General features: G+C 40.1%; 1 protein-coding gene and 2 non-coding genes across 3 annotated transcripts; 1 reads left to right on the top strand and 2 right to left on the bottom strand.

Annotated features, from left to right (window-relative positions):
* Positions 1 to 12027: 12027 nt before the first annotated feature.
* trnal-uag (transfer RNA leucine (anticodon UAG)) lies at positions 12028 to 12110 on the bottom strand. The gene has a single exon. It is a non-coding gene; the product is annotated as a tRNA-Leu (tRNA).
* A 276-nt stretch (positions 12111 to 12386) lies between these two features.
* trnal-uag (transfer RNA leucine (anticodon UAG)) lies at positions 12387 to 12469 on the bottom strand. The gene has a single exon. It is a non-coding gene; the product is annotated as a tRNA-Leu (tRNA).
* Positions 12470 to 18680: 6211 nt separating this feature from the next.
* On the top strand, positions 18681 to 24646 carry LOC106917255 (coiled-coil domain-containing protein 42 homolog; the record flags this gene model as incomplete). Its single annotated transcript, XM_088006744.1, has 6 exons — positions 18681 to 18935; positions 20464 to 20556; positions 22207 to 22398; positions 23773 to 23994; positions 24083 to 24238; positions 24348 to 24646. Coding segments are annotated over 6 exons (1026 nt in total), but the record flags the coding sequence as incomplete, so codon positions are not given.
* Between the last annotated feature and the right edge of the window lie 1147 nt (positions 24647 to 25793).

Raw genomic sequence — 25793 nt, forward strand, 5'->3', positions numbered from 1 at the left:
TAAGAAATGGCCAATTTTCATTCCAGCACAAGATGGTTTCAAATATGAAATGTGTCGGCGGCTGTGTGGGTTGGACGAAATCCAAGTAAAACTCACGTTCCCTCGGAGTTCAGCGAACATGTCGTCCGACTGATAATTTCATGTTTTGATAAACATGATGAAGCCATTATCTGTTGCTCTGTTAACGTACGCCTTCACAGGTTTTTCAGTGCAGCTTTAGCTCAGAGTCACAGCGAATAGAGCCCCAATTTTTTCTTTTTTCTTTAAGGACTCATGAGGGAAAACAGACGAATTTTCAAAAAAACAGACACTTGTGTAAGATGGTGCTCCGTCCCCAGGCTTTTCTTTTTTCTTTTTCTTCCTGTATCAATGCGTAACTGAGGCAACCGCGCTCCTATACAGCAGACCGGCGCAGGGCTGCAGGAAATGGATTTAAGAGCCTCCATGAAAGGGCGCACCGGTGACTCATCTGTGAAGTGGATCAATTGACTTCCAGCTGAGCGCGGCCCTCCTGTTCCCTGCAGAAGGCGGGAAGGTGGCAGTTCAGAGCAGCAAATTTCAAACCACAACGGGTGTAATTTGGTGGTTAAAAACAAATAAAAGAACAAAGCATAATTTGATGACATTTTACACAAAGGTCGGGAAGGCGGGATACTTTTGTAGGAAAAACAGATTTTTTTGAGCTGACTTTTTCCAACTGCGTTTTTAACACTTGCCATGTAAATGAATGTGAGATGCAGCAGAGTTAACCAAACTAAATCTACAGTCATCACAAATTATCAGAAAATATCTTTCCACATTACACTTCTTTTTTTTATTGCACCTGTTACATGTGTGCATAATCCATCCTTATTAAGGCCTGATGGCGCTGCTGCTGCTGTAAGAGCACATTTCCACTTCTCATCAGGGACAATCTCGGCGTCGCTCTGCTTGTTTGTCAGGGTTTGTCACAACAAAGCCTTCTCTGGGCAACAGTGTCACGTCTCCGTTTCATATCCTGAATCCCGTTACAGGAGTCCCATAAAGTACGGCAAATATTGATCGTCCCACGCGCCTCTTGGCGCCACCACCGGTTCATCTCTGCTCCTAACAAGGAATGAGAGCCTGTTGTTTTTCACCTCAGATGGTTGTAATCCCCAAACTGCACTAGTTAGAAACATTTCTTTACATCTATGAAAATGTCAACTTCATAATTACCCTGACAGATTGTTGCAGCGATTCTACAAACTCCCATGTTCAAAGCTCCAAATCTGATTTCTAGATAATCTCAAAGGTCTTCGACAATCTTTGGTGAGCAAATCCTTTTTATTGGGTTCGTTTACGAGCAGATCAAAGGAAAGTTTGATAATAATCCTGGAGAGTTACGTGTCAGGAGCCCTCCAACTTTAGAGTAGGTTTCATGCCTGAACGAATCAAGCACCTTTCTTTTACAGTTCGCAATAAATAACATTTGGACAAACACTGAAATCTTAATTCTAACTCATAATACAAGGTAGAATAAAGAGCAATTTAGAGTGAAACATGGTTCTGACGGGTGTTAATACGCTCAACTTTGTTGTTTTCAGCAAATTCTCTGTTAAACACTTTTATCCCAGAAAGGCTCTGATCACTCAGCACATCTAGAAGTATTTATGTAACACAATATGTCAGCATTTGTTTATAACAAGGATTAAAAGAACACAATTTCTGAAGAATTAATACAATAAGATTCAGAATTTAACAATTACACATGATCTGCAGACATTTTGTAAATTTACTCCCTCACCTATTATCATATTGCGGATTTTTGTTTTCACTTTTTTACATATTTATTTTTCTTCACTTCACTTTCTTCACTTCCACTACATTTTGTCCTCTCTGTTCCGTACATTGCTCTGAACTGTGACTCGGATCTGACACAGCTTGAGAAAATAATATGGCGTTCTAAACATGCCTAAAACCCTCAGGCCTACCCCACTGCAAACAGTCTTGAGTAAACAAGCATCTCACTCTGTGAGGATCTTTGCACCGGTACTACTGTTAGCTAACTTCCTCTCTGTTGTGATTTAACTCGTTGATATTTCGGCTCATAAATTGCAGTAGGAGTGAAAAACATTCATTTCCATTTAGTTTTTTTGTGTAATTTTATTTATTATTACTTTTTTTATTCGTTTAAAGTACATATTACACTTATGTGCCGCATATATATTAAAAATATTTGAAAGCCACTATTTTAATCTTAACCCCGTTTTATTGAGTCTCACCAAATCCAAACCAAAACACAGCTGCGTCTGGTTTATTTTATTTTTTCAACCCCAAGTGATCGAGCGAACAGCATCTGGCTGTAGAGTTTATGGCTCATAAACAAAGCCCAAGCTCTTTTCATCACGCACTAATATACGTCCGGATTCAAGGATCACGGAGATCTTTATTGCTCCCAGTGGCCAAATTGCTGCACGGGCAGCAGCAGCAACCACATAGTCAGACAAACAATGAGCGCCACCAAATAAACATTGAGCCGAGTTACTGAAAAGTCCAATGGGACGACAGTCAGGATGTGTCCAGACAGATTAACAGATTTCTGTAAATAAATTCAAGACTGATGTGCCGCTTAAGTTCAGGCGAGGAAGAGTGACGATTCTGATTTGAGACGGAAATGAAACATTTGAAATGAGGATGGAGTCAAAAAAATAAACCGCTAATGATGCCTGTTACAGGTTGATTTTAATTTAAAAACTCTGTTCAACTTTCAACTCTTCCACGTGTTTTTTCAAGCATTTAGTTTGTATTTTGTCATTTTTTCCCCCCCCATCATTTTTCCATCTTTGCAATACGTCGCGCACCACAGAGCTTACATCCGCGCCCAGACCCTGCGCCGGTCGTTCAGTATTTATTCACATCGCATCGCGTTTATCACCCGATGCGAAACGGCCGACGCTGTCAGTTCAGCAAAGCAGAGTAAAAATCTGAGCAGAATGCAAATATCACGCATATTTCCGAAGCTACCAGCATTTCGTATGACATGAATCACTTTCACTGCTGCAAAAAGGAAAAAAAGAAAGAAAAAGTGTGTGCTCACGTTTTTGGGCGTTAATTACTCTTGTAACAATGCGCTCAGTTCCAGTATCTCATGGTAACAGCTAGCTACCTTTTTTTTAACCTGCTCAGACTAAACAATAATTGAACTTCTGTGTTTTCCTTTTTTTTTTTTTTTGTCTGCAGCAAAAGAATCCTTATATAGTCTGCAACGGGGTCGATTGTTTTCTGAAAGAAAAACCTTTTCTAACCTTTTATGGCAATATTATAAGCAGAAATTACAAGCAAGCAACATTATTTGACTATTGGTTGTATCTGGTGCTTTCTGATTCTTCTTCTCTGAACTTGTAAAGTGATGCTGCCAGAGACTCCCTGCTGTGCCCAGGTGTCCCTAATGGTCCCTGGGGGAGAGGAAAGTGTCTCTCTAGTGGCTGCATGTCTGGATGACTGTGAAATGCTCTTGGAACGATGCCCTCTGCAGTAACCCATCAAAGAAAAACAACAAAAAAAAAGACTCTACAAAGCAATTTAAGAAGCATGGGTTAGTACACTTTTTGTTCCCATGACACTTTCTACTCAGAGAACATTGTGTTTGTCTGACCTGCAGCTGCCTGCGGGGGTTTTAGAGAGCGATTCTCCTCACTTTTCTTCTAAAGATCTATCTGAAATATGATCCAAAAGGTCCATCATTTGACAAATATTATAAAACTAATAGAAAATGTGAATATCATCCTTGTTTCTTGTTTCGTGCTGTAACAAAAAAGTCTCGTGTGCGTGTTGAGTAATGTGCCAACGGAGGAGAAACAGGACCGTGACAGGAAACTGTGGCCATGCTAACTAGCTTTAGCGTTCACGACAGGCTAGCTTTAGCTTAGCAGACAGCTAGGGGGAAAGGTGTGAGCAGCACATAAACGAGGGTGATTGACAGCGCTTAGACATTCTCCATTTAGCTGCGATAACATACTTTTTGGTTCTTTTATTTTACTATCGGGAGAGTGACCAATTGGGATTCCCTGTTATCTAAAGAGTAACGTGGGGCTAAGACTAAGAGGGTCAGATGAAGTGGGATTTATCTCTAAATGATTCCATACTTTTGCCTGGTTTTCAGAGCAGCTCTGATTACTAGAAGTTGTGTTATCTAGTCTAAAGTGAACATTCAGTCATTCACAGCTGCCCTGGGGGCGTCTGACTGAAGCGACGCCATGCAGGTAGGACCCAGAACAGATCTGCTTTGCACATTCGCTGTCAGAAGTGGGATTCGAGCCACGGCTGCGGGGGAGACTGCTGCGACCTGAATGCAGTCTCTCCTGAGGGTTAAAAGGAAAAAAAAAACAAAAAAGAAATTATAAGGTTTGGCCAAATGTCCAAAAGGGACTCAGAACTTGAGGTTTCAGCTTGTGGTGTGATTTTTATTTTATTTCTCTTCCCAGCGAGCAAAAGTACCCTGTGCAAAAGATTGTAGAAATAAAAAAAATAAATAGTGAACTAAAAACAAGCTCCCAGTGGCTACAAAGCCATAAAACTAAACTTGTAACAAAACATAGAAACTGTTCCTGCCAACACACAAACTGTACGTTCCCAAATGGTTCAAATTATACATAATATTTACCAATACCCAAATATACACAATATTTCAAATATATTGAAAAAAAAACCCATGAGATAATTAAATTATCTGGTTGCAAACACCAACTTTTTTTTTTTACTTCTTAAAATTAATGCAACAAACACAAACACTCCTCTGCCAGGCATTATGCGACATTTCTCAATCAACGTCTCCATAGAGCAGGCCTTCTGCTCTGGTTTGTCGTCATGGTTACCCCATGACAATCCCTTCCTGAAATATTCAGGTTTGTTGACATTTTTGGATTGACTAGAAAAATCCGCAGTAAAATTAATCAAATTTGTGCCCACCGTGCCTAGGTTATGTACGTTGGCGTTTCTGTCGTAGATGGTAATGAGAACATGAAGTCTGGGAAGAGAGACAGGAAACGTGTGCTGGTTGAGACCACGACAAACACCCCTCGGTCTGCCTTCATGCATTTCACACACATGAAGTTTACACCCTTCGTACACGTGGCTGGAGCTCATCATGAGAAGAGCTCAGACTTCTTTTGATGTCTCACAAAAAGTGCTTCGCGTTCCCAGATAAAATGAGTTTTTTAGACACTCACCTATCAAGATATACAAAAGTAGCGTGACAGGAGCTCAGAGGGGAAACCGCAGCGGGAGCGAAGTGATACGTTTCATCAATTAACGCGTGTCAATTGCTTCTTGCGTCACTGAGAAATGCGTCGAGACGGGACAAGTTATTGGGCCCCAGCCTTGGATAGCTGTACTGGGTATGTCTTTTAATAAAGTGACCAAATAAATAGAGCAAAATAAAACAATGTAAAGAAAACACATTGACTTGCAGTAGTGGGAGAGGATAAAATCGGAGGGATAATTAGTTGTTCCTCTGGCTTGTCGTTGCCTTTGTGCTCTGATGTCACGCTTGTAAACTGAGCTGAAAAATCTGTCGGAGGGTCTCTGGGGAAAAGTCCCGGCACTTCTCATATGAAGCAAAAATCAATGAATCTCCTGTCAAAATAGTGAATCAGAGGTCCTTCACGCTGAAGAAAAGTGACCCAATAACCATCAGTAAACAGCAGCTGTGTGTGTCAGTGACCCGAGGGCCATTTAATATCGGAGATATTAAAAAACCGAGGAGAATTTCATTCATCAAGAGCAACCCTCCAATCGGAGTTGACATTGAAAACAATTTTAGGAGTGGAAAAAAGAAGATCAGGCAATAGGCTTATTTCTATGAGTTTTCCCTCAAAAATTACATTTCTTACATCATGGAAGCAGCACCAAAACAGAGAATGTGAATCTTCTTGTCCTAAGGGACGGAAACCATATTTGTTTCCCCCCCCACCGCCCTCCTCAATTGTCCAGCTAAAGTGATTTGATAGAAACATGGGGAGGACTTGTAATCTTTCGGTGATATAACTGAACCAGCGCCTCAGGTCGAGAGCTCTAACAATGTAACGAGGCCGCAATCTTGACCAACATCTAATGGTGTGTCTGTATTTGAACCCCGGATTGAAAGAGCAAAGAACGGACATGACCCTCGATGCTTTCACATCCTCCACTTAACCTGACAAGAATGTCAAACGTTACAAAACTCTCTGTGTGTATCAGAGGCAGAGAGAAAGAATTCATTCAGCACAGAGCAAATAAAGCCTTTCTCCGCTGTTCAAAGTCCCCACCGTTTAGTTCCTTTTTTCTTTTCTTTTTTTAACCCTGGTGCGTGCGAGGTCTGAGGCAAATGATACAGGTTTTACGTGTGTTGAGTCAGTTGGACCCCATTTGTAAACACAAGGGTTAAATGATCTGAAACTGTCCTCAATAAGGAGGAGGTCGTTCTGAGGTGACAGTTCACACAGCGTCACCAAGATTGAGATGAAAGCTCGGATCCACCCTGCCTGGTGGTGTGACGGTGTAGGGTAGTGGAGCCCAAAGTCGGTCCCTGAGGTCCGGCATCCTGCATGGTTTAGTGGTGGAAGTAACAACCTTTCCAGCTTGTCAATGTTCTTCTTAGACTTTCTAATGGGCCATTATTTGATCCAGGTGCGTTTTGGACACGACTGGTGTAGAGGATCCATATGTAGGCAGCACACTTCGAGTTCCTTACTACCACCTACTGATGGCACCATGTCTCAAAGCTCAATTGATCCACCGTGAACTCCACATGAAGCTGATCTCCATCCTGGTATTACGTTGAAATGATTTCACGGGCACCAGCTGGCATTCGTTGATTGGCCCATAGTTGGATGGGCGAAGACAGTACCTGCAAACTCCTTGAGCAACACCTCAGCCACCATTTTCAATCCAGAAAGTAATTGGCGCGCTGCAAATCATTGATTCCACGGTCAGTCTTTTTATCAGATGTGGCAGAAGACCGCCTGCAATGTCAACTGGATGGGGGCAACCCGCCAAGAGCAACTGTGGCAAGAGGTTTCGGAACAACTGGGTACATGTGCATTATGACATTATCAGAGCGTCAATCATATTATAAAACACAAAAACAAAACTTTCCATCTCGAGGTGTCAAAAGCCAGAGAAAAGCGGAGAGTTTTATTAAGATTGCTGATCTGAAAACAAAGAGAGAAGAAGAAGTCTGTCTGATGTGCACTGGTACGTTTCCACATCTCCTGACCTGGAACCAAAATCTGTTTTCTATATTCATGGATTCTGGGCTCGTCAAAAATATCTCATACCTCTGGATCCGTCTGTGAAGTTTATTTGTTTTATGATCATTTTTGCTTCAAAGTAAAGTTCTATACTCATAACAACGAAGCCTTTTCTCCAACATCCACAGCCAAACATCGTTCTCTCTTACAAATGGCAAGAGACATTTTAATCAAAAATGCCATCTTGAAACAACAAATTGAATTTGCTCTCCTCGTAAACGACACCGACACTGAAGCGAAGGCTCCCTGGCCGTCTCGCTGTCCTGTTTGTGCTAAAGGAAGTTACAACCCGCTGGTTTCCAACGCGTCACAGACAACACTTATAAAATACTTTCCAATTGCACGAGCATATAAAACTGAGATTGCACAGCAGAAGTCATTACTGGCTGCTAAAAAGATATTAAAACAATTTATTGGTCGTGGCAGTTTGAGGACAGCTGGACGGACTATAAGAGGATGGAAGAGGCAGTGGAACATTACGTATCCGTGCCTGACTTGTGTTTGTATCCGCATCTCCAAGTTCGTTTCAAAGATTACTTATTACAGTATCTGTGACGGCCGGGTGATGAATGCGGTTTGACTTTCCTCGTTTCATCACCACATCCACCTTTGGGTCATAAATTTGAAGCCCTGGCGGTTATAATCGTCTCCTTTCTCGTTTCTTTTTTTTTTTTTCCATTATAAAGCAACAAAGCTTCTGGAGCCTTTGCATTGCATAGTGGTGACCTGTTCTGCCAAAATGCATAAGTACTGAATGACAGGTGCTGTACTCGTAGTAAAAAATGAGAAAAATCCATAGTTTATGCTTATTTTTATTGGATTAGGGATTAGCATAGGTTACATTATGTATACATTTATTATTATTGACCGAATGACACTTCGTGACAAAAGTCGTAAACATTCATAAAGACTCCTTCGTGTTCATGCCTGTTGCTATGTCATGTTCATGACAGTGTCATGTCAGTCTTATGCACTGCCCTTCAATTAAAGTGTTACTGTGAGCTTTAAGTTGACCTTCCTCAATCCCATAAACCACCCATAAACCAAATCAGCATCGAGGTAAAAGCAAGTCTGAACTTTAAAACAACAAAGTCAGCAGACAACTTGATAAATAATGAGAAGCTCAGCATGATAAAGAACCTATTTTTAATCATTTGAGTGGAAATAAACTTTGCCGCCAATATCGCAAAGGGAAGATAAAAAAAAAGATTTGGATCTCCTGAAAACACAATGACACGGCTTGAAAGAGGGAGGAAAGACTTTGGCCAACCGGATATTTATCTTCTCACTGCATGTCTGGGTCTCTGTGCAAAGCTGTGTCTGTTGCTCTACAAAGTCTTCATAATAAAGTGTGTCTCATCTGGAATAGCAGCTAGAGAGCGCCAAACTAAAGCGACGCCTCAAACTATTGTAATAAAACACTTGAAATTAGCATTTAGCCTTTTTTTCCCCCCATATGGATAATCCGGTTTCCTACCCTACATTTTTTGTTTGGCAGTAAATTGACGGCATACATAGAAGGCTGCGTGTCTGGTAAAACAGTTAATGGTGACCATACAGTAAAGAAATACTATCATAGATTAAGCAGCACTAACCATAAAGTGCAATAGAGCCGCAGTAGCTCTTCACGTTGCGAGTCCGAGAGTCATTCATGGGTTGTGACTCATTACCCAGACGGCATAGCAGCGTAGCTAGCATACTTCTGTCTCCCAGCGCCTGAACTGGGTCATCCCAGCAAACAGCTGGCCTTCCTGGTCGGTAAATCACGGCTCCTCCACAGAGGTTGTCACCGCTTTCTTGCTGGCTCATTGTATGACTCTGTGGTGCAGATCCTAAAGCCGATGGAAACGACATTTTAGCTGTAGATAAAAGTAGATATTTGGTTTTGTTGGCACTGAAGTGTAAACTCAAATCTAGTAGCGCGTCCAGAAAATCTTCAAAAAGTTTTACGGTGGCATAGCTGAAATTTTCATTTTTTTAATCTTATTTAATTATGTTGTCATTGGAGACGATGGCATTTAAATGCCTTTCTATGATACCAACATGATTCTCTGGGGTAGAAGTGATGCATTTTTCAAGATCCCCTCTTGGGGGCGCCACTGCTCGGATCAGACACATGTAACTTTGGTGTGTTTTGTTAGGAATTTGTTTGAACAGACCAACACAAAGTCATTTATATCATACATGCTTCACTTCTGCAGTGAAGCTAGAGTACCCAGAGAGAGCTCATCTCACACAGAGACTACAGGCTGCGACTTTAAAAAGATACATTTTTCAAAAACGTCTAAAAATGTGGCCTCTTACATTTGTAATTGGCTCCCTTTTCCTCAGATGCCCTTAAATAAAATCCACTGTAACCAAATTCCTTCTGTCTAATAAACACATGTATGAGTCCAGTTGTTTTCTGTAAGGGCCTCAGAGTTTGTTAGAGAGCATTAGTTAATCAGCAGAGTCATGAAAACCAAGGAGCACAGCAGACAGGTCAGAGATAAAGCTGTAAAGCAGTTTAAAGCAGGCTTATGTTGTCTAAAACAAAAACCTTTTAACATCTTACAGAGCTTTGTGTGGTCCATTGAGAGAATATTAAACAACTGCAAGACCTGCAAATTCACCTAAACAACAGATTTTTCACTTTGATCCAGTAGTTTTGAATTTGTTTGGAGTTTCAAAAAATATTTAAATTTTTATAAATGGTTGTGGAAACGTCATGCTGTGTGGTATTTTACATTAGAAGGAAAGGGGGACTGCTGAAAATAATAGTGGGCACATGTATCTTCAAGTCACTACTGAAAACATGAACCGTGTTTCAGATAGTGGCACAAATTGGTATATATGAATGTAAACACCATAAATTAAGAAAACACAGGATTCAAAATCCCACACATCTTGTTTAAACAAGAACCAAATGAATAATGTGACGATGTAATATTCTTAGCCATTTTGAAAGCCTGAATAAATCCGCTTAGTGTTTGTTCTCCCACTCCGCTCATTGACTTTTAATGTCCGCTCATACGTTTCGGTGATTAGAGCTGACAGGGTGAATCCGGGGAGAGAGGAGAGTGCTGTTTGGATAGATTTATACGACAGGTCAGATGAAGGTTTTACAAACACGTCCAACGGCGCACCGCCTCATAAAGGTCCTCCAAATGCAGTATCCGCTCGCTGTAAAAGTAAAATGGTGAATTTTATGATATACAAAACATGACAGTTCAAAGAAGAGAACATCTCAGGTAAAAATAGCGCTGGCATGTGCTCTCATGTTCGCATATGGTCATTTAATATGGGGATTTTTTTTTTCTTCAGCACAGAAATGTTTTCCAGTTATTGATTCTGATAATGATGGACAAAAAATATATATATTTATATATCTCAAGCAGAAGTAAACACCATTATGTCCACAACTGACCACCAGTGGGTTGACCCTAGTTTTTGTCTGTGTGTGTGTGTGTGTGTGTGTGTGTGTGTGTGTGTGTGTGTGTGTGTGTGTGTGTGCGCATGTGTGTGTGTGTGTGTGTGTGGGGGGGTGTGTGTGTGTGTGTGTGTGTGTGTGTGTGTGTGTTTCTAAAACAGCTCAGACTGTGCTACAACAAGACTGGCCCACAGTGTGTATCCCCTCCGAGACCAACGTTCAAAACCTCAACTGAGTGTGTGAAGGCAAGTGGAGACGACAAAGACCAACTGATTTTATTGGTTTTGTTGCAACGTTTGACGAAATATTTGCCAATCGTAAAGCAGCTCAGCACATAAACAGAGATCCAACACTCTGACATGTCAGAATATATTCAAAACATTTAATATCCAATGCCTCCACTTTTATTACACAGTTAAATTATATGCAGTTTTGCTAAGCATCACGCACATGCCTCTGAAAATAATCTGTGTTATAGCAACACAGTCATAGCACCGTGTGTGTGAAATAAAACTAGCTTCTGACAAAAAAAAAAAATCTCCAAATAAATTCCATTGCGTAGATTCATATTCAAACTGGGGCTTTGACTAAACAGAACATGAAAAAAAATAAAAATAACCACAGAAGCGCCGATTCAGCAGTACTTTCTATGCTAAAAAAAAAAAAAGTAAAACGTTAACGTCAGTAGCAACTTCTTTCATGGCTTCATCTAGGGGAGAAACGCAGCTAAACAGAAACATTATGAGACAGTTTTCAAGTCTACAGTCACAACATTTATTTGTAAGGCAGTACATGTCTACAGTTTGATGTTTATGAAGAAACCTAATTGGTTCAATGTAATGTCTGAAATAATAAAAGCAACTGCTAATAAAGATTATTTTGAAGGATGGGCTCTTAAAATAACTGGAAAAGTGATAATTAATCCATCAATAATGCAAAATGGGAGAGTGGTAGGAAAATGTAGCAGAGTGAGAAAAAAGAAGTCAATATGTCCTCCAGCAGCCTAAACCTACAGGAAAACAACTATAGAGACAAGTCATTGAACCACCAACTAGCTGTGTTTCCATCCAATGGTCATGGGACTTTTGTGCAAACTTTTAAAATGTCGTAAAATAAGAAAATGCAAATTAGGTGGGGTTCCATCAGCTGGTTTTGAGCGAATCAACCAAAGTGTGATTTTGGCAGATAAAGATGTTCCACATGGCTGTAGCAAACTAGAGGTAGAGGCTGCAAACTAGCGTTAACCACACATTTCAGAAAAATGGAGAAAGTCCATTTTTCTCTCTCAGCTGGACACTTAAACTTAATTTTTCAGAGTTTCATGCCTCTGGTAAGGCACAGACCTACTTTCTTAAACACAAGCAAATGTGTCAGAAGTGGGAGTTGAACCCACGCCTCCAGGGGAGACTGCGGCCTAAACGCAGCGCCTTAGACCACTCGGCCATCCTGACTTCCTTCACCAGAGGGTGAGATGCCTTTGTGTGTGGCTTGAAGGGCAAAGAACGCTTGACAATTCACTAAGGACTATGCCAAACGTTTGCTCATAGCGACAAGCAAAAGTTAGCACATTTTCCACAAAGCAAGTTGTGTTTGCTTTGCCACCAGTGTAAGTAAATGTGTTGAGTTTTTGAGAACCACTGAACATCTCCCACAGTTGTTGGCAGACCTCTCCTGCTTTGCCTGCATCAAGACACTGAGACTTGTTCATTCTTAAATTAAAGCAAGTATGTCAGAAGTGGGATTTGAACCCACGCCTCCAGGGGAGACTGCGGCCTAAACGCAGCGCCTTAGACCGCTCGGCCATCCTGACATCTCACAGGTGTGTTAAAGATCTCTTTGTTCCATGATGCACTTTCTCAGTCCACTTAAAGCAAACATGTCAGAAGTGGGATTCGAACCCACGCCTCCATCCGCTGCTCCCATCCCAGCCTGGGGTGTCTCTCACCAGCCACACCGGGCAGACAGGCCTCTGCTCTGGACCACAGGTTTGGACTTAGAAATTGAGAAAATTATTTTGAATTATGTCATTTCTATCAACCTCTTCTATGCGATACTTAATTTAAAAAAAAAAATGTTGGTGGGAACATGGCTACTGACGCAAGGCTTCTTTTTGACAGCGCAACATTAGTCTGTGGGACATGGCTTGTCTTGGTGTGCTCCATTTTGTTGTAGCATGAAGAGAGGAAAGAAGTTACAGAGTTATAATACGTCTGGTTACTTTAAGTGTTGCCACCTGTGGGTGAGATCCGAAGCCAGGATGGCCACACCGGTAATCCCGACTTGTGTGTGTGGGTTATTCGTCATGGTTAAGCTCCTACTCTTCCTAAAGTTCTTTATAATTTCATTAAATTCATTTTTGAATTCGTATTTTGCATTGTTTTCTTTAAAGTGGAACTCGTTGTTGGGGTTCTCATGCTATTTAAAGCCTTTTGTATGTTTTTGTCTAAACGTGACGTTGGTATTCAGGTGTTAGTCACTGAACTTGTGGCTACATTTTGCCTGTTACGTTATTAGATCCAACAGTCTCTAAAAGTTGTGTTATGTAAATTCATGAAAGGTAAACTTAATGTTGGAGCCTGTTGGTTGTTTCTGCTATGTTGTTGAGTGGAATGGTACTCTGGCGGGGGAATGTAAACACAATAAATCCGGACACTAAGCAGATCTCTAGACTATTAAAAGGCAACAAGTGGATTTCAGGGATATCTGGGGGTTAATAAAAGAAATGCTTTCATTAACCACAAACAAGAAATTTATGGTAAGTCTCCATGGAAACGTACTGAAAAGTGCTGCATACTGCAAAACTTAACGTCCAAACCTCATTCACATAAACACCTTGCACAATATTTTTGTGAACATTACGGTTTCTATAGAAGCCAAAGATATATTAGTGTGCAAGTTTTTTTTTTTTTTCTATTTCAAGAGACTTCTTTTGAGTAATGCAAATATCATCATGATTTTATTGTTGGTGGTTGGCAACTATTTTGCATAAAGTTCAACTCTGTTCTCTGTCTGATCTTAGGAAACAGATTATGAAGAGTATGGAAGACATACAACAGATAAGCAGCATCTATGTGGATATCTTTAGGTTCTAACCGCACCATTCCCTACATTGTCAATGAAGCCAGAGAATGAAGAGGTCCGATAAAGACAGTAGCCCACAGAAGGCTGCTCCGCTGGTTATATGAACAGCCACCGTCTGCAGAAAGTCACAGAGGTGGTATACTGACCCATTCATCTCCAACAGGAATCATTGCTTATTTCTTTTGCATTGTAGTACATCGGCAGACAATAAGGTTATTATTAAACAACCATCTAACACAGGGATAACAAGAATCGTATTGCAATCGTTTGGATTTGTTCCAATAGTACGGGAGTATGCTACTGCCAAGACTAGGATTAAAATACAGGAGCAGCATCTAGATTTTTTTTTTTGCCAAAATATCTTTACAAAACTTTCTTAAAAGTTTAAACAAGCACAGCTCTTATACTTTGCGAGACGACGTAGCAACAGTGATAGTACTAATTTAACACTCTACTACTAAATGACAAACACAAGGAAAAACCAACAAAGTGCCGCTCACAGAATCCTGATCCTAACAACAGTGTACGTACCTTAAGAGAATAGTTTGTGAGGTGCAAATTGAAAGATTCCTGTGTTTATACATTATTAACTCTTATTAAAAATCCATCTATTAGCTGCTTCTTCGTGTTTGTGTGATGTCTTTCGGTGGAGATGAGACTGGCCTTTATTAACCACTCAGACAAACAGACACAACAAAACTGTCAGAAGGCCGATACTACCCTGTGAATATAACTCAAAAAAGTCAATAATTTGGATCATAGTTTTATTCTTTCTTCCTTTCTCGCAGGACAATTCTGCCATGTTTAGGTTTCAGAGTGTGGATGGGACATTTTGTATGTGAAAAAAAAACTTTCAAAAACATGGCATTGTAGCAGAAAGACTTTCAGTAATCAAGATGATGCATGACTGCTAAATACATTATTGCTAGGGAATGGAAAATGATTGCGTGGAAATGCAAAACAAAAAAAAAAAGAAAGAAAAAATCCCCCATGTCATCAAGGGGGCTCCGTACAGTTGAGTTTCTTAGACGGCTATTTCTAAATATACTGCAAATAAGATAAAAAATAATTAAATAATAAATAAATGCAACCTTTTCAGATTAATGTTTTTTGCTAAATAGCATTTTGCTCATGTCCAGGGGGAGGCAGCCATCGAAACAGAACAGCCCTGCTGAGATGAACTGAACCCTCACGAGGTTAGTCAACCTTTACTCAAAACCCAATACCTTTGTGTAGCATTTATCCATGAAGTCTTCTTCATTTTCATCTGTCTTTGTTTCCAGGCACATTTGTTCACTAATGACAGGGGTTACACAAGCAGTCAGGTCTTCGACAGGATCTCATTTGTCTTCATTAAAGCAGAGCATGCATTCATTCGTCCCCCCGGGTGCATTTCTGCGTATTATTAACAATGTCTCATCGTGATGAGAGCGCCGAACAACAACCAAGGAAGAAGCGATGAGACTTGACCGGCACTTTAGACTCAGTCAGCGCTGTAACTGACCCAATCCGGTTTTTATTACCATTTCCAACAACAACAAAAAAAAGCAACCATGAGGCGTTTCTTAGCTGCTGTTCACTGCTGAGCAGTTGTTTTTATTCATAAAGTCACAGTGGTCATATTTTAGGAATTTCAGACTCAACACAAACTGAAAATCACATCCCTAGGGGAAACTGTGGATCGGTGCAACGTTTCTGATGTCTTTTCTCTGTAGCTTGGAGCTCTTTTACGCTGGTTTATTAAGAATGCGGTGCAAAGTAATTGCACGGGTCTGCCAATAGATGGCACCACTATTTCCTTTGCTGCACCAATAGTAATTGCATTGTTTGATCTCAAACACAAAGAGTGAACCAGGTTAGTCACAATAAAATAAGGATATTGACCAAATAATATCGAAACTTTTTAGGGTGTGAGAAACCCGTTTTGGAAAGAAGAAAATGGCTGTGAATTTAGTTTACGTGTGTGAAGGCAAGTCACAAAATCACTTTGCGGAATACTCTTCAGCTCCCAATGTCCCCTTTGGATCGGCTCACTCTGATTGGAAGAAGAGTAGATTCGGTTCGTCCCCCTGGCTGTTTTTACAAACAAGATGCTTAACATCTGATAACCATTTTTTGAGTTTTTAGTTTGCTACTTTAACACGAAATGGCGAGTGAAGTCTGCTGATCTCCTCTAAGACAATGCTTTAGCTCTGTATGAACATCTCTCTGTTCAGGTGTTTAACATGTTTTTATTACTTTCATTTTTATTTTTTCTACTTGGCAACCTAATAGGTTCCTGTGTTGTTACATTTTACATATATATGTCTTAGTGTAATAAAGCATCACTCCTGCACTTTGAGCAGAGAGACAAGAGTCCTTCGTCTTTTTCCTAAATCCTACTTTTTGTACTGAATCTTTCAATTTGCTTTGCATATTTTTATTCTTGACATGTCGCTACAATGATTATTAAAACTCTGATGATTTGACTCTGGGCACTTGCTGCCCTACGTGTTGTGCGTGATGTTCGTGGGCAGAGTGCGGCCATGTTGGCTCCCCTCAGCGACTGTCTTAGCATGAACTGCAGCGAAGATCTTACATATGTGAGATGCCCATTTTACTCTTCCCACAAGCAGTTTGACCTCCTGCTATTTATAAGATGTGGCTTCATTAAAAAAAAAAAAAAAAAAGTTAAAATGTGCAAGAGCTTTACTCCAAGGTATGAGGCATATTTAAGTTTTTAGCAAACACAAACTAGTTGGGAGAAGATTCTTTGTTGATTTCTCTATAATCCAACAACTGAAGGACATGGATATGTTAAATTTGTATGAATACTTTTAACCTGTCACTTTTATATCTGTAACTGACTGATTTAGATCTTCTTTTTTTATTTTTACCTTTTTTGTATGGTCTTCCTGTTTGTGTATGAGCTCTGTGCATCCAGCTGTTTCCAGTGCACGCTCAGTATTCCTGGGGTTTTCATGGACGAGTCATCTCCGGGACAAATGGCAGGTTGCCCTGGACAACATGAAAGATCTACAGATTAATTCATTTGTGATTTTAGACAATAAAATAAACTTGAAGTTTCCAAGCTGCAAAACCCAATGTACACACAGCAATAAAGTTATGTTTTTATACACTACCTTTTTTGAGTTTCACACATGGGATTTCATCAATAAAATATAAATTCAGTTCACAGTACAATGAAAATCAAAAGGTCTTTGACCAAATCGGTTTCTATTTGAATAATGAAGTCTCGTTTTCTCTGCACCGCTGATGAATGAGCCTCAGAACAGACGAACACACATCACACAACATTCTCACATTTTCCAAAGCCCTTTGAAATGCAACGTTTAGTCTTTGAAATTCATATGAAGTAGTCAAGGTTATTCTGTGCCTGTTTGCCATGCGGATCCCTTGAATGCTCCTGATTCTATGATTTCCACCTTTTATCCCATATATATGTATGTATGCATATACCGTAGAGAGGTAGTTTTCCATGAATTAGAACAAACTTGGAATCCAGAGATTCTAGTTTATTCGTCACTCTTTAGCTCATATTTTAGAAACTGTACTCACTATTTAGATGCAGAGAGACTCCTATTATTGCAACCCAGAAAAGGAATTAGACCAGAGGATACTTACTTTAGCTTTTTCTTCTTTTGCTCTTTTCTTTGGTTTGTTATTTAGTTTGTATTTTCTTTTAATTCCTGCAAAGCACTTTGTATTGCCTTGTTGCTGAAAATGTACTATATAAATAAAATTACCTTTACCTTTTACCTTTTCCAATCGTTATATAACCGAACTGGAAATGACCCAGGCTGGATTTGCAGATCTCCGTAAACTATAATAGCTGAGGTCGTGTTTGACAGATTTATCATTCTTTCGTGGGAGCAGAAAAAGCTCCAGTGTGTCTGCTGCCTGACTGCCGACTGACAACAGGTTACATCAAAAACAGATTTTCTTACATGCACAAAATTTCAGGATTTTCTGATCTTTGCCCCAGCTTTAGAAATTCTCAATAAAAGCACTGAAAGGCGGGCAAGCATGTGGATCGGGTTTTCTGTCTGGAAGGTTGTTGGCAAATGTTCCAGAATACATTAAAGGTAATTATTTACGACAAAGGAACAGTGCTTTATTTTCAGCTGGAGACTACAATGACATTGTTTCTTATGTCCTCCAGAATGAGACGGTTGTTTATTTCCAGTCTAAGTAAAGAAACTAAATATGACATGGTTAGAGGTTTTAGCAATGCTGTGAACTATTTACAATGTCTAAGTCGGCATACCTTCCAAGCGAGTTCACACTTCCTAAATGTTTTCATGTTTTGTCACATAAAAACTAATAACTTAATATTTGAACCATCTTTCACTTAATTTACAGAGACAAATGTTTATAGGTGGTATGTCTCTGCTAGCTTTGCACATCTTGACATAAAATGTCCGTCTTTTACAAGGGAGTATTAGCAACGGCATGTTTGTTGCACCGTAGATAAAAGAAATAATAATGTGGCTACATTTCAAAAACCTATTCAAGAAAAAAAAATATGACTTTCTGCTATCAGAAAGTCATAAATTTGCAAGAAAAAATTATAATTGTCCATCAATAAACAAATAAATTAATTATATTAAAACTTGAATATTCTCTTACTGTAGATTATAAAGTCATTTTTGCAACAACAAAAAAATGCAAGAAGTTCTCTAAGGTTTGGTGGTAATTTCAGGAGATACATGTCTGAGACACCTACAGATGGCACTCTCAGGCTTCCATACATAACACTGTTTCCCTTCAAAACAAACGTCAGTTTGCGCCCGTAAAAGAAAGCGACGCGTTACCATAGAAACGACGAGAGTTTACTGTAGAAGCGAATTACATTCAGGAAAAAACAAAACAAAACAAAATAAAAAAACAAAACATCTGGAGGCCGACGGGAAACGGAGCAAAAATGTTTTCCAAGATGACCAGCGACCGGAAGGTTTGTCCGTAAGTTCTCCCCTCCCCGCCTCCCCCGAACCCCATGCGAAGTTCAGCCGAACCCGGTCCGATCCTGTACGTCGTGGACAACACGTTTGTTCTATGTTTGTGTTTGCAGGAAGATTAAGCCGACTGTCAAAGTCGCGATGACAGGACGGGAATTTATAGCAGCGCAGATGGAGCTGAGGCAGATGGAAAGAGATCGGGAGCAGCTCAAGCAGAAGGCCCATGAGCGGAAACAGGTTTGGGACGGTCTGTTTTGTTTGCTCACTACATCAGACAGAATTGGTTATTCTACTCCACGTCACTTCAAATTTCTAAAACACGGTTTGTGATTTTCATAATTTAGTTTGCGAAAACTCAAAACATTAGCTTTTTTTTTTTTAACAGTTTTGTTGTTGTATTAAGGCGCTTTCGCACTGCACGGTACGGTACGGTTCCAGCCCTGTTGTGTTCGCATTACACTGAGGGCGCCATCGAAGCGGTGCAGGACGTCATTATTTTTAAAACTAAACAATGTGGTTTGAGTTGGTTGGTTGCTAACTGCCAATTTAATAAAAATATTGCAAAGAGCACTCTTTACAAAATATAGTAGTGAGAGCCAGCTGTCAACGGAAAATCAGCGTCTGACTCCATAACAACCAGCGGCCAATCATTCTAAGCAGAACCGCTTGGCCGGTACGATTGGAACCACAGCTCTTGTGGTTCCATGGGGCCGGGTGGAACCGGTCGCAAGTTGTAACGCGAACACGCTCGGAACCGTTCCGTTCCGTACAGTGCGAAAGCGCCTTTAGTGTGGTTTCAGATTTGACGACTAGACCAGGGACCAAAACCCTTTACCATCCAAAAACCCGTTTCTATGTCTTACCAAATGAAATTTGCTCACAGCCCTTTCTTGTATTACTTGAATCAATAAAAAGTTTTTTTCACTGCTGCTTTTAGATTTTAGAACACAGAAAAATTAGATAAAAAAAAGTTTTATGTGATGCATTTCCCTTGAATCCTACATTTCTGGAATGTTGAAAGTCAGCTTGTGACCTAATAAAAAGTGAATGTGATGCAGAGGGTTTCCCAAAAACACAGAGATAGTGTTTGTAATTATGTTTGAGTTATTATGACCCACAAGTGACTTAGGAGCTGCCGGTTGCAGACCGCTGACCGGGAGCAACCTTAACAAGACCATGAAGCAGCAGAGACAGATTCGACTAGATTTGTTCAAACCTTTGACCAGATGTTTAGAAATAAATAAAAGCAATTTCTCTCTCTCTCTCTCTCTCTCTCTCTCTCATACCCCCTTTATTGTTGGTTCAGTTTAAAACACCTGCACAGCTCAATTGATTGCTGAAATAGATCACAAGGAGAGGTTTATGTTAAAAACACAACAGGAAGCTCAAATCTGGGCAGAATTATGCTGTAGCAGAGATTATGCAAAACACAGTTGGTGCTTTGTGAAATGTTCCAGTGGGATGGATTTTAATGCTGTCTCAGGCCAGACAAAACATTTGGTTTAAACTTAGCCTTAGGCTTAGACATCTTAGCCACCAAGGGTTAGAACTGTTTATTTTTTTATGATGTAACATTTGCCATTTATGTAATCCTAATTTTTTAAACATCCAGCTCTGTTTGTTTACTTCTTTATATCTAGAATCATAATGTTTTCATTGTATGCCATGTCAAAACTCATATTGTATGACTCATATGACTATAACTGAATATCTGTTTTGTTAATGTTTGTTTGTTGTTTTTTTTTGTTTGTTTGTTTTGTGGCAGTATTTGATTGATCTACATCGCCGTAATGAGGAGCTGAAGCAAATCGCAAAGGAAGCACGTGAGCAACGCTTCAAGCTGGAAATGTTTTTTCGGGTACTTCCAAAAATCACACACACACACACACACACGCCCACACACACACACACACACACACACACACACACACACAAACATGTTTATCAAGTTTGACATTCTGTAAGTCATTATTGAACACTGCTAAATATTCATTTTTATATTAAAGTGTGCTCACATATAAATGTTAAACCTGTTTTTTCTCTGAAAAGAAAGATCTCAACAAACATTTGTTTACCAGCTGGGGAATAAAGATAGGACATGCTCCTCCTTGACAAACTAGTCATTTTCCTTTTTAACTACAGTCATTTCTGTAAGATACTTCCTATTGCCATCCACCAGACATCTGTTTGAGGATAGTTAGTCCAGTCTTCACTTTCAACTATAGGATTTTTTTTACAGGCGTCTCCTGTTTGTACGGCTTGTTTCAATTCACCCAAAAGCACCTCAGTGAGATGAAGATTGGAGCTTCGACTCAATCTGTCAGACTTCAGTTTGGCCTTCAGGTTGGGCTCGGCGATACGGCGTAAATTCTATATCATGATATGTTGAGCAGTTCACCTCAAAAACAGTAAATGGGAGTATTGTTATATTCCACCTTTGACTGCGTTGGGTAGCGCCGTGAGACGAGCACTACGTAACGGCAGCGTTCTCCAAACTTCAGCCAGGCAGTCCTACAAAATGTTGCCAAACAACATTTGAAAATTCTTCCGTTTTCTCGACCATCTCTTTCACTTCTTGTGAAGTCTGGATGGGGTGAAGTCACGTGCCTACGGACTGTCTAAAAGAGACATGCGCATAGCCTAACTACACACAGCCAAAAAAGACAAAAATGACTTTTCTTTTCATTTTCCCAGGCTTCATTTCATTTTTTTCTTATGGTGTGTTCACACCAAACGCGTTACGCGCGTCAAAAACGCATCTGACGCTTCAAGTTCGACGCATGTGCCCTTTGAATGCAGATGCTTGACATTTTGCTGTACACCTAGCGTTTCGTGCATTGGGCGCATCTGGTTTACATTCAAAGTCTATGTGGAGGTGCGTCAGAAGCGTCAAAATCGCTGTTGTTTTCCATTGCTGGCCTATTTATCGAAGGTGTTGGATGTGCTTGCCTCGTCCAACGCTCCAAACGCTTCAGACTGCTCCATGCTAAACGCACGAAACGTGCCACGACAAGCTCTTGACGCGCCTCCACGTAGACGATTGGCGTGAACGCGCCATTAGGCTTTATTCCTTTCTTGCATCCTACTCTTTGGTGAACCAGACCTTGACATGCTGGCGGTTGTATCGAATCTCCTCCACTTGTAGACTATGTTCTGTACAGTGGAGTGGCTTACCTGAAGTTCCTTGAGACTTCTTTAAACCCATTATAACGGCACTGACAGCTCTTTCCTTTGGTGCGCAACAGTCAGCACCACACCAAACTAAATGTCTGAATTTGAAACAAGCCTTCCTCAAATGATGAGTGGGAATAAATGTAGGGATGTCCTTAAATTTTTCTCACCAGAAATCACTTTTCAAACTACATCTTCGGCTTTAGGTTTTGGATTACACTACTTAAATTTCTGAGTATGTTTCATGCTGATCTTATGTCTCCATAAATGTCCAAAAACGCACAAATTGTTTACGCGATTGTCTATGGCACTGAGTAAATCCGTCATTCTGCTCCAGGACGAAGAAACGGAATCCGACAGGTTGATGGCTGAGAAGGAGATGAAGGAGGCGTTGGAGAAGGAGGCGGAAATACAGCGGCTGAAGGAGGAGTGTGAGGAGCTGAAGAAGAGGAAGCAGGAGATGCAGCTTCAGACCCTCAAATACATACCCTACAGGGAGTTCTTGGAGCGCGTGCTCAAACTAACAAAAGTACGGAAGTGACCCGACGTGTGGCGCAGTTTTCTTTTAATTCATTAGTAGAAATGACGAGAAAAAAAAGGACACAAGTTCAGTTGAAACAGTCCAAGTGAAGTTAAAAAGAAAAAAGACCTGACAAAGACATTACAGCATCCCGCAGGTCTTCACCAACATCTCCAAGATTGTCCCTTCATCTGGTAACTCTGTTGAATCCTCCACATATTCAGTACATCTTCCATATTTTCAAAATGTTAGCCCTAAAAGCTAGGACTGATCAGAAAAAGATAAACACATTTTAACCAAAAATGCAGAAGACAGAAACACACGCAAGCAATTTATGCTGAAGTCAGACATCGGGTTTTTGCGGTTCTGATGCTGTTTTCTGCATGTTAAACCTGCTGAGACATTTGAAGATCAAGTGACGGTTCAGTTAACACCACATGTCATCTCTACCATCCTCTAACAAGTATACTGTACGTTGCGCAGTGTAAGGATTAGATTAATAAGCTCTAACTTAGAAAAACTAATAGTTGAAAAAGTATTTCCTTTGCCTGAATTTCTTATTTTTGATTAATACATTTGGTGGAAACCATCCTGGCAGGAGCTCTTCGATATCCGGAGGTACAGCCAATAGCGTGTCAAGCAGCACTTTCACATTTTAAAGATGTACACAAAAATCTGTGAAAAAGTGGGTTTTTTGCAAATAATGTATGAATAGATGCATCTGCAGGTAACGAGTGTGGAGAGTCCACTGTAAGGATTTGCATCTTTTAATGTTAGTCTTTAAAATATCACAGTGTTTACATGAGTTTATGTTTGTCTGTCTTATCCCATCATTTTTAGTATTTGAGTAGCTTTGATTTCAAATAGCTTTTTACTTTTACTTGAGCAAAACCTTTGGGTTCTCTGCCCAACTCTGATTAAAACTTGAACTGTGGAAATTTGAAAAATCTAAAACCAGGACTCATTTTTTACTTTATTTTTGTTTTAACTTTTCCATTTGGACATCTGAGGGAAAAAAAAACAACAACAACATGATAGTGGATCTATCCCATCTGTCCTTTTCCTACACACATAATGCCCTCCACTATAGTCCACTTCCTGCTTTAGGAGCGCTCTCCGGTCCGACATGCATTCAAACCGCGCCAGAGTTCACTTTAACCGAACTGAGACCAAGGCTTTCAGGCGGGCCGGAGTTTTGCTTTTTGGGTCGATTGCACACTCACACCTTCCGAAACAAACCGGACTTTCTGGGCAAACGAACTGGATTTCAATTAAAGTGGACTAAACAGGGCCGGTGCGAACACACCCTTAAATTTGTTTTGAACTTCGCATTTATTTTTGCTCCCGTTTGTCACCAGGTGACCCTAATTCTGTGTCTCGCAGTTTACCAACGTGGACGAACTCGCGGGTTACTTAGAGAACCTCCTCTACATCAGGGACCAGCTGTACCAGAGGGAGACTCAGGTGCAGGAGCACATGGAGCAGCAGAAGAAAGCCTGCCAGAGCCTGAAGGACAACCACAACCTGCTGTTGCTGCAAAAGAACAACCACCTGTCGCAGCTCCAGACCGAGCTGGAAAAGGCCCGCTCTGAAGCTCTGATATGGGTACGGGAGCGCCTAATCACAGCCTCATCGTAGCCTGGAAGCTAAAGACGCTCCGAGAGAAGCTCAGTTGTCGCTTGTGTTTCTGCAGGAAAGGCAGTGGAACCAAATTCAGGAAACGGCTGCAAAGAAGACGCTGGAGCTGGGCCAGATTACGTACGCGACCCTTAACCTGTTCGAAATGGCCGGCGGGGTGACTGGAGTGGGCGGTTTGCACATCCACGACACGGAGAAACAACTGGAGGCGGTAAGTGACCTGAGGGAAGTAGCGTAAGGCAGCCGGAGCAAGAAAAGAAAGAACTGATGGGTGTGTGTGTGTGTGTGTGTGTGTGCGTGTGTGCGTGTTTCCTTCTCAGATCAAGAACTTCATGATGGACCACACAGACATTGTGAAACATTATCAGACACACATGCATCGAGAAGCCAGAGGAAGCAAATCAGAAAACAAAGGAAATATTAAGTAGCAAATTGTTTAACCTTGTCCCAGTGTTGTGACTTTTTTACACTTATGTTGTTCGGTATATTTGCATGATAAGTGACTGATTTACAATTATATGTTAACCATAATTTACATGATGATTATTATTAATTGTATTGAACATGATTGTATATAATTACAAAGGTGAAGTGAAATATATTTAAGTGCAAGACATGATTTATTTGAATAGAGGAAGTCTTTTATTTTGAAGAATGCTTAAGGATCTGTTACTGTTTAGTCACTATCTTGCTTTGTTGACTTTTGATTGCTATTGGTTACAACTGCTGTTGCCCGTTATCAGCTGACGCCGTTGTTTTCCTCTTCAATAAATACTGAACAGAAAGGTTCAGTAAAAGAAATACGAGCCTCCGTCTTGTTTGAGAAGAAGCTTTACTCCGTAACACCCAGTGTTATGATGTTACAGTGACTATGTCAAATAAAATAAAAGCACAAGTTACTTTTCTTCTCTTTGTTTGTGTTGGGGTTTTTTTTTTACCCAAACTTAGAGACAGAACCCTATTTTTCATTCTTTGAACAGTACTGAGTAGAAAAGTTGGATGGAAGTTGATCGTTGCAGTTTGTAGGATGTGTGAGTCTGGTGCAACACTTGCGCAAGATGTTTTACATTATATTTAATATTCTAAAAAAAAATTTATAAAACCTCACGATATAAATTTAAAAAAAGTACTCCTGCAAAACAATTTGAAAAGTTGGATTTTCTGTGTCCGGCACTTACAGGGTTAAGGTCCGTTTTGATTTCCCAACTTATCTTATCCTTGTTTTATCTGTTTCTGTTGCAAAAACACATAAATCCTGATATAATTCCCCCAGATTTTATGGTCAGCTCTCGGGATTAGGCTTTCACCCTCCCACCCCTGGACCCGCCTAAAACAGGTAAACGGAAAAACTAAGTACACCCCATGATCCAGCAGCTGGAATACTCACCTCGTGCAGCGTTTGTTTTTTTTGTTTTTTTCTGTTGGATATTCTGTTGTCTCCCTACGATGAAGAACAATGGCCACACTAAGACAAAAAAACAAAAAAAAAATCAATAATATTACGACAAAGTCACAAAATAATTACAAGAATACATTTGTGTGAGAATAAAATCTGAATATTATAAATATAAAGTCAGTAATAATATGACTTGATTCTCATATTATTACGACTTTATTCTTGTACAACTTTTTTCTTGGATTAATATGATATTAATCTCGTGTTTTTATTGAATTTGTTTATTAACCCTTTCATGCATAGTGGTCACAACAGTGGACAGCTATCTAAAAGCCATTTTCTTGTGCTTCTTGTGGATTTTTATGTCATA

The sequence above is a fragment of the Poecilia mexicana genome, unplaced genomic scaffold (genome assembly GCF_051168715.1).
Source record: "Poecilia mexicana isolate PSO_F unplaced genomic scaffold, ASM5116871v1 scaffold_6, whole genome shotgun sequence".
Taxonomy (NCBI): domain Eukaryota; kingdom Metazoa; phylum Chordata; class Actinopteri; order Cyprinodontiformes; family Poeciliidae; genus Poecilia; species Poecilia mexicana.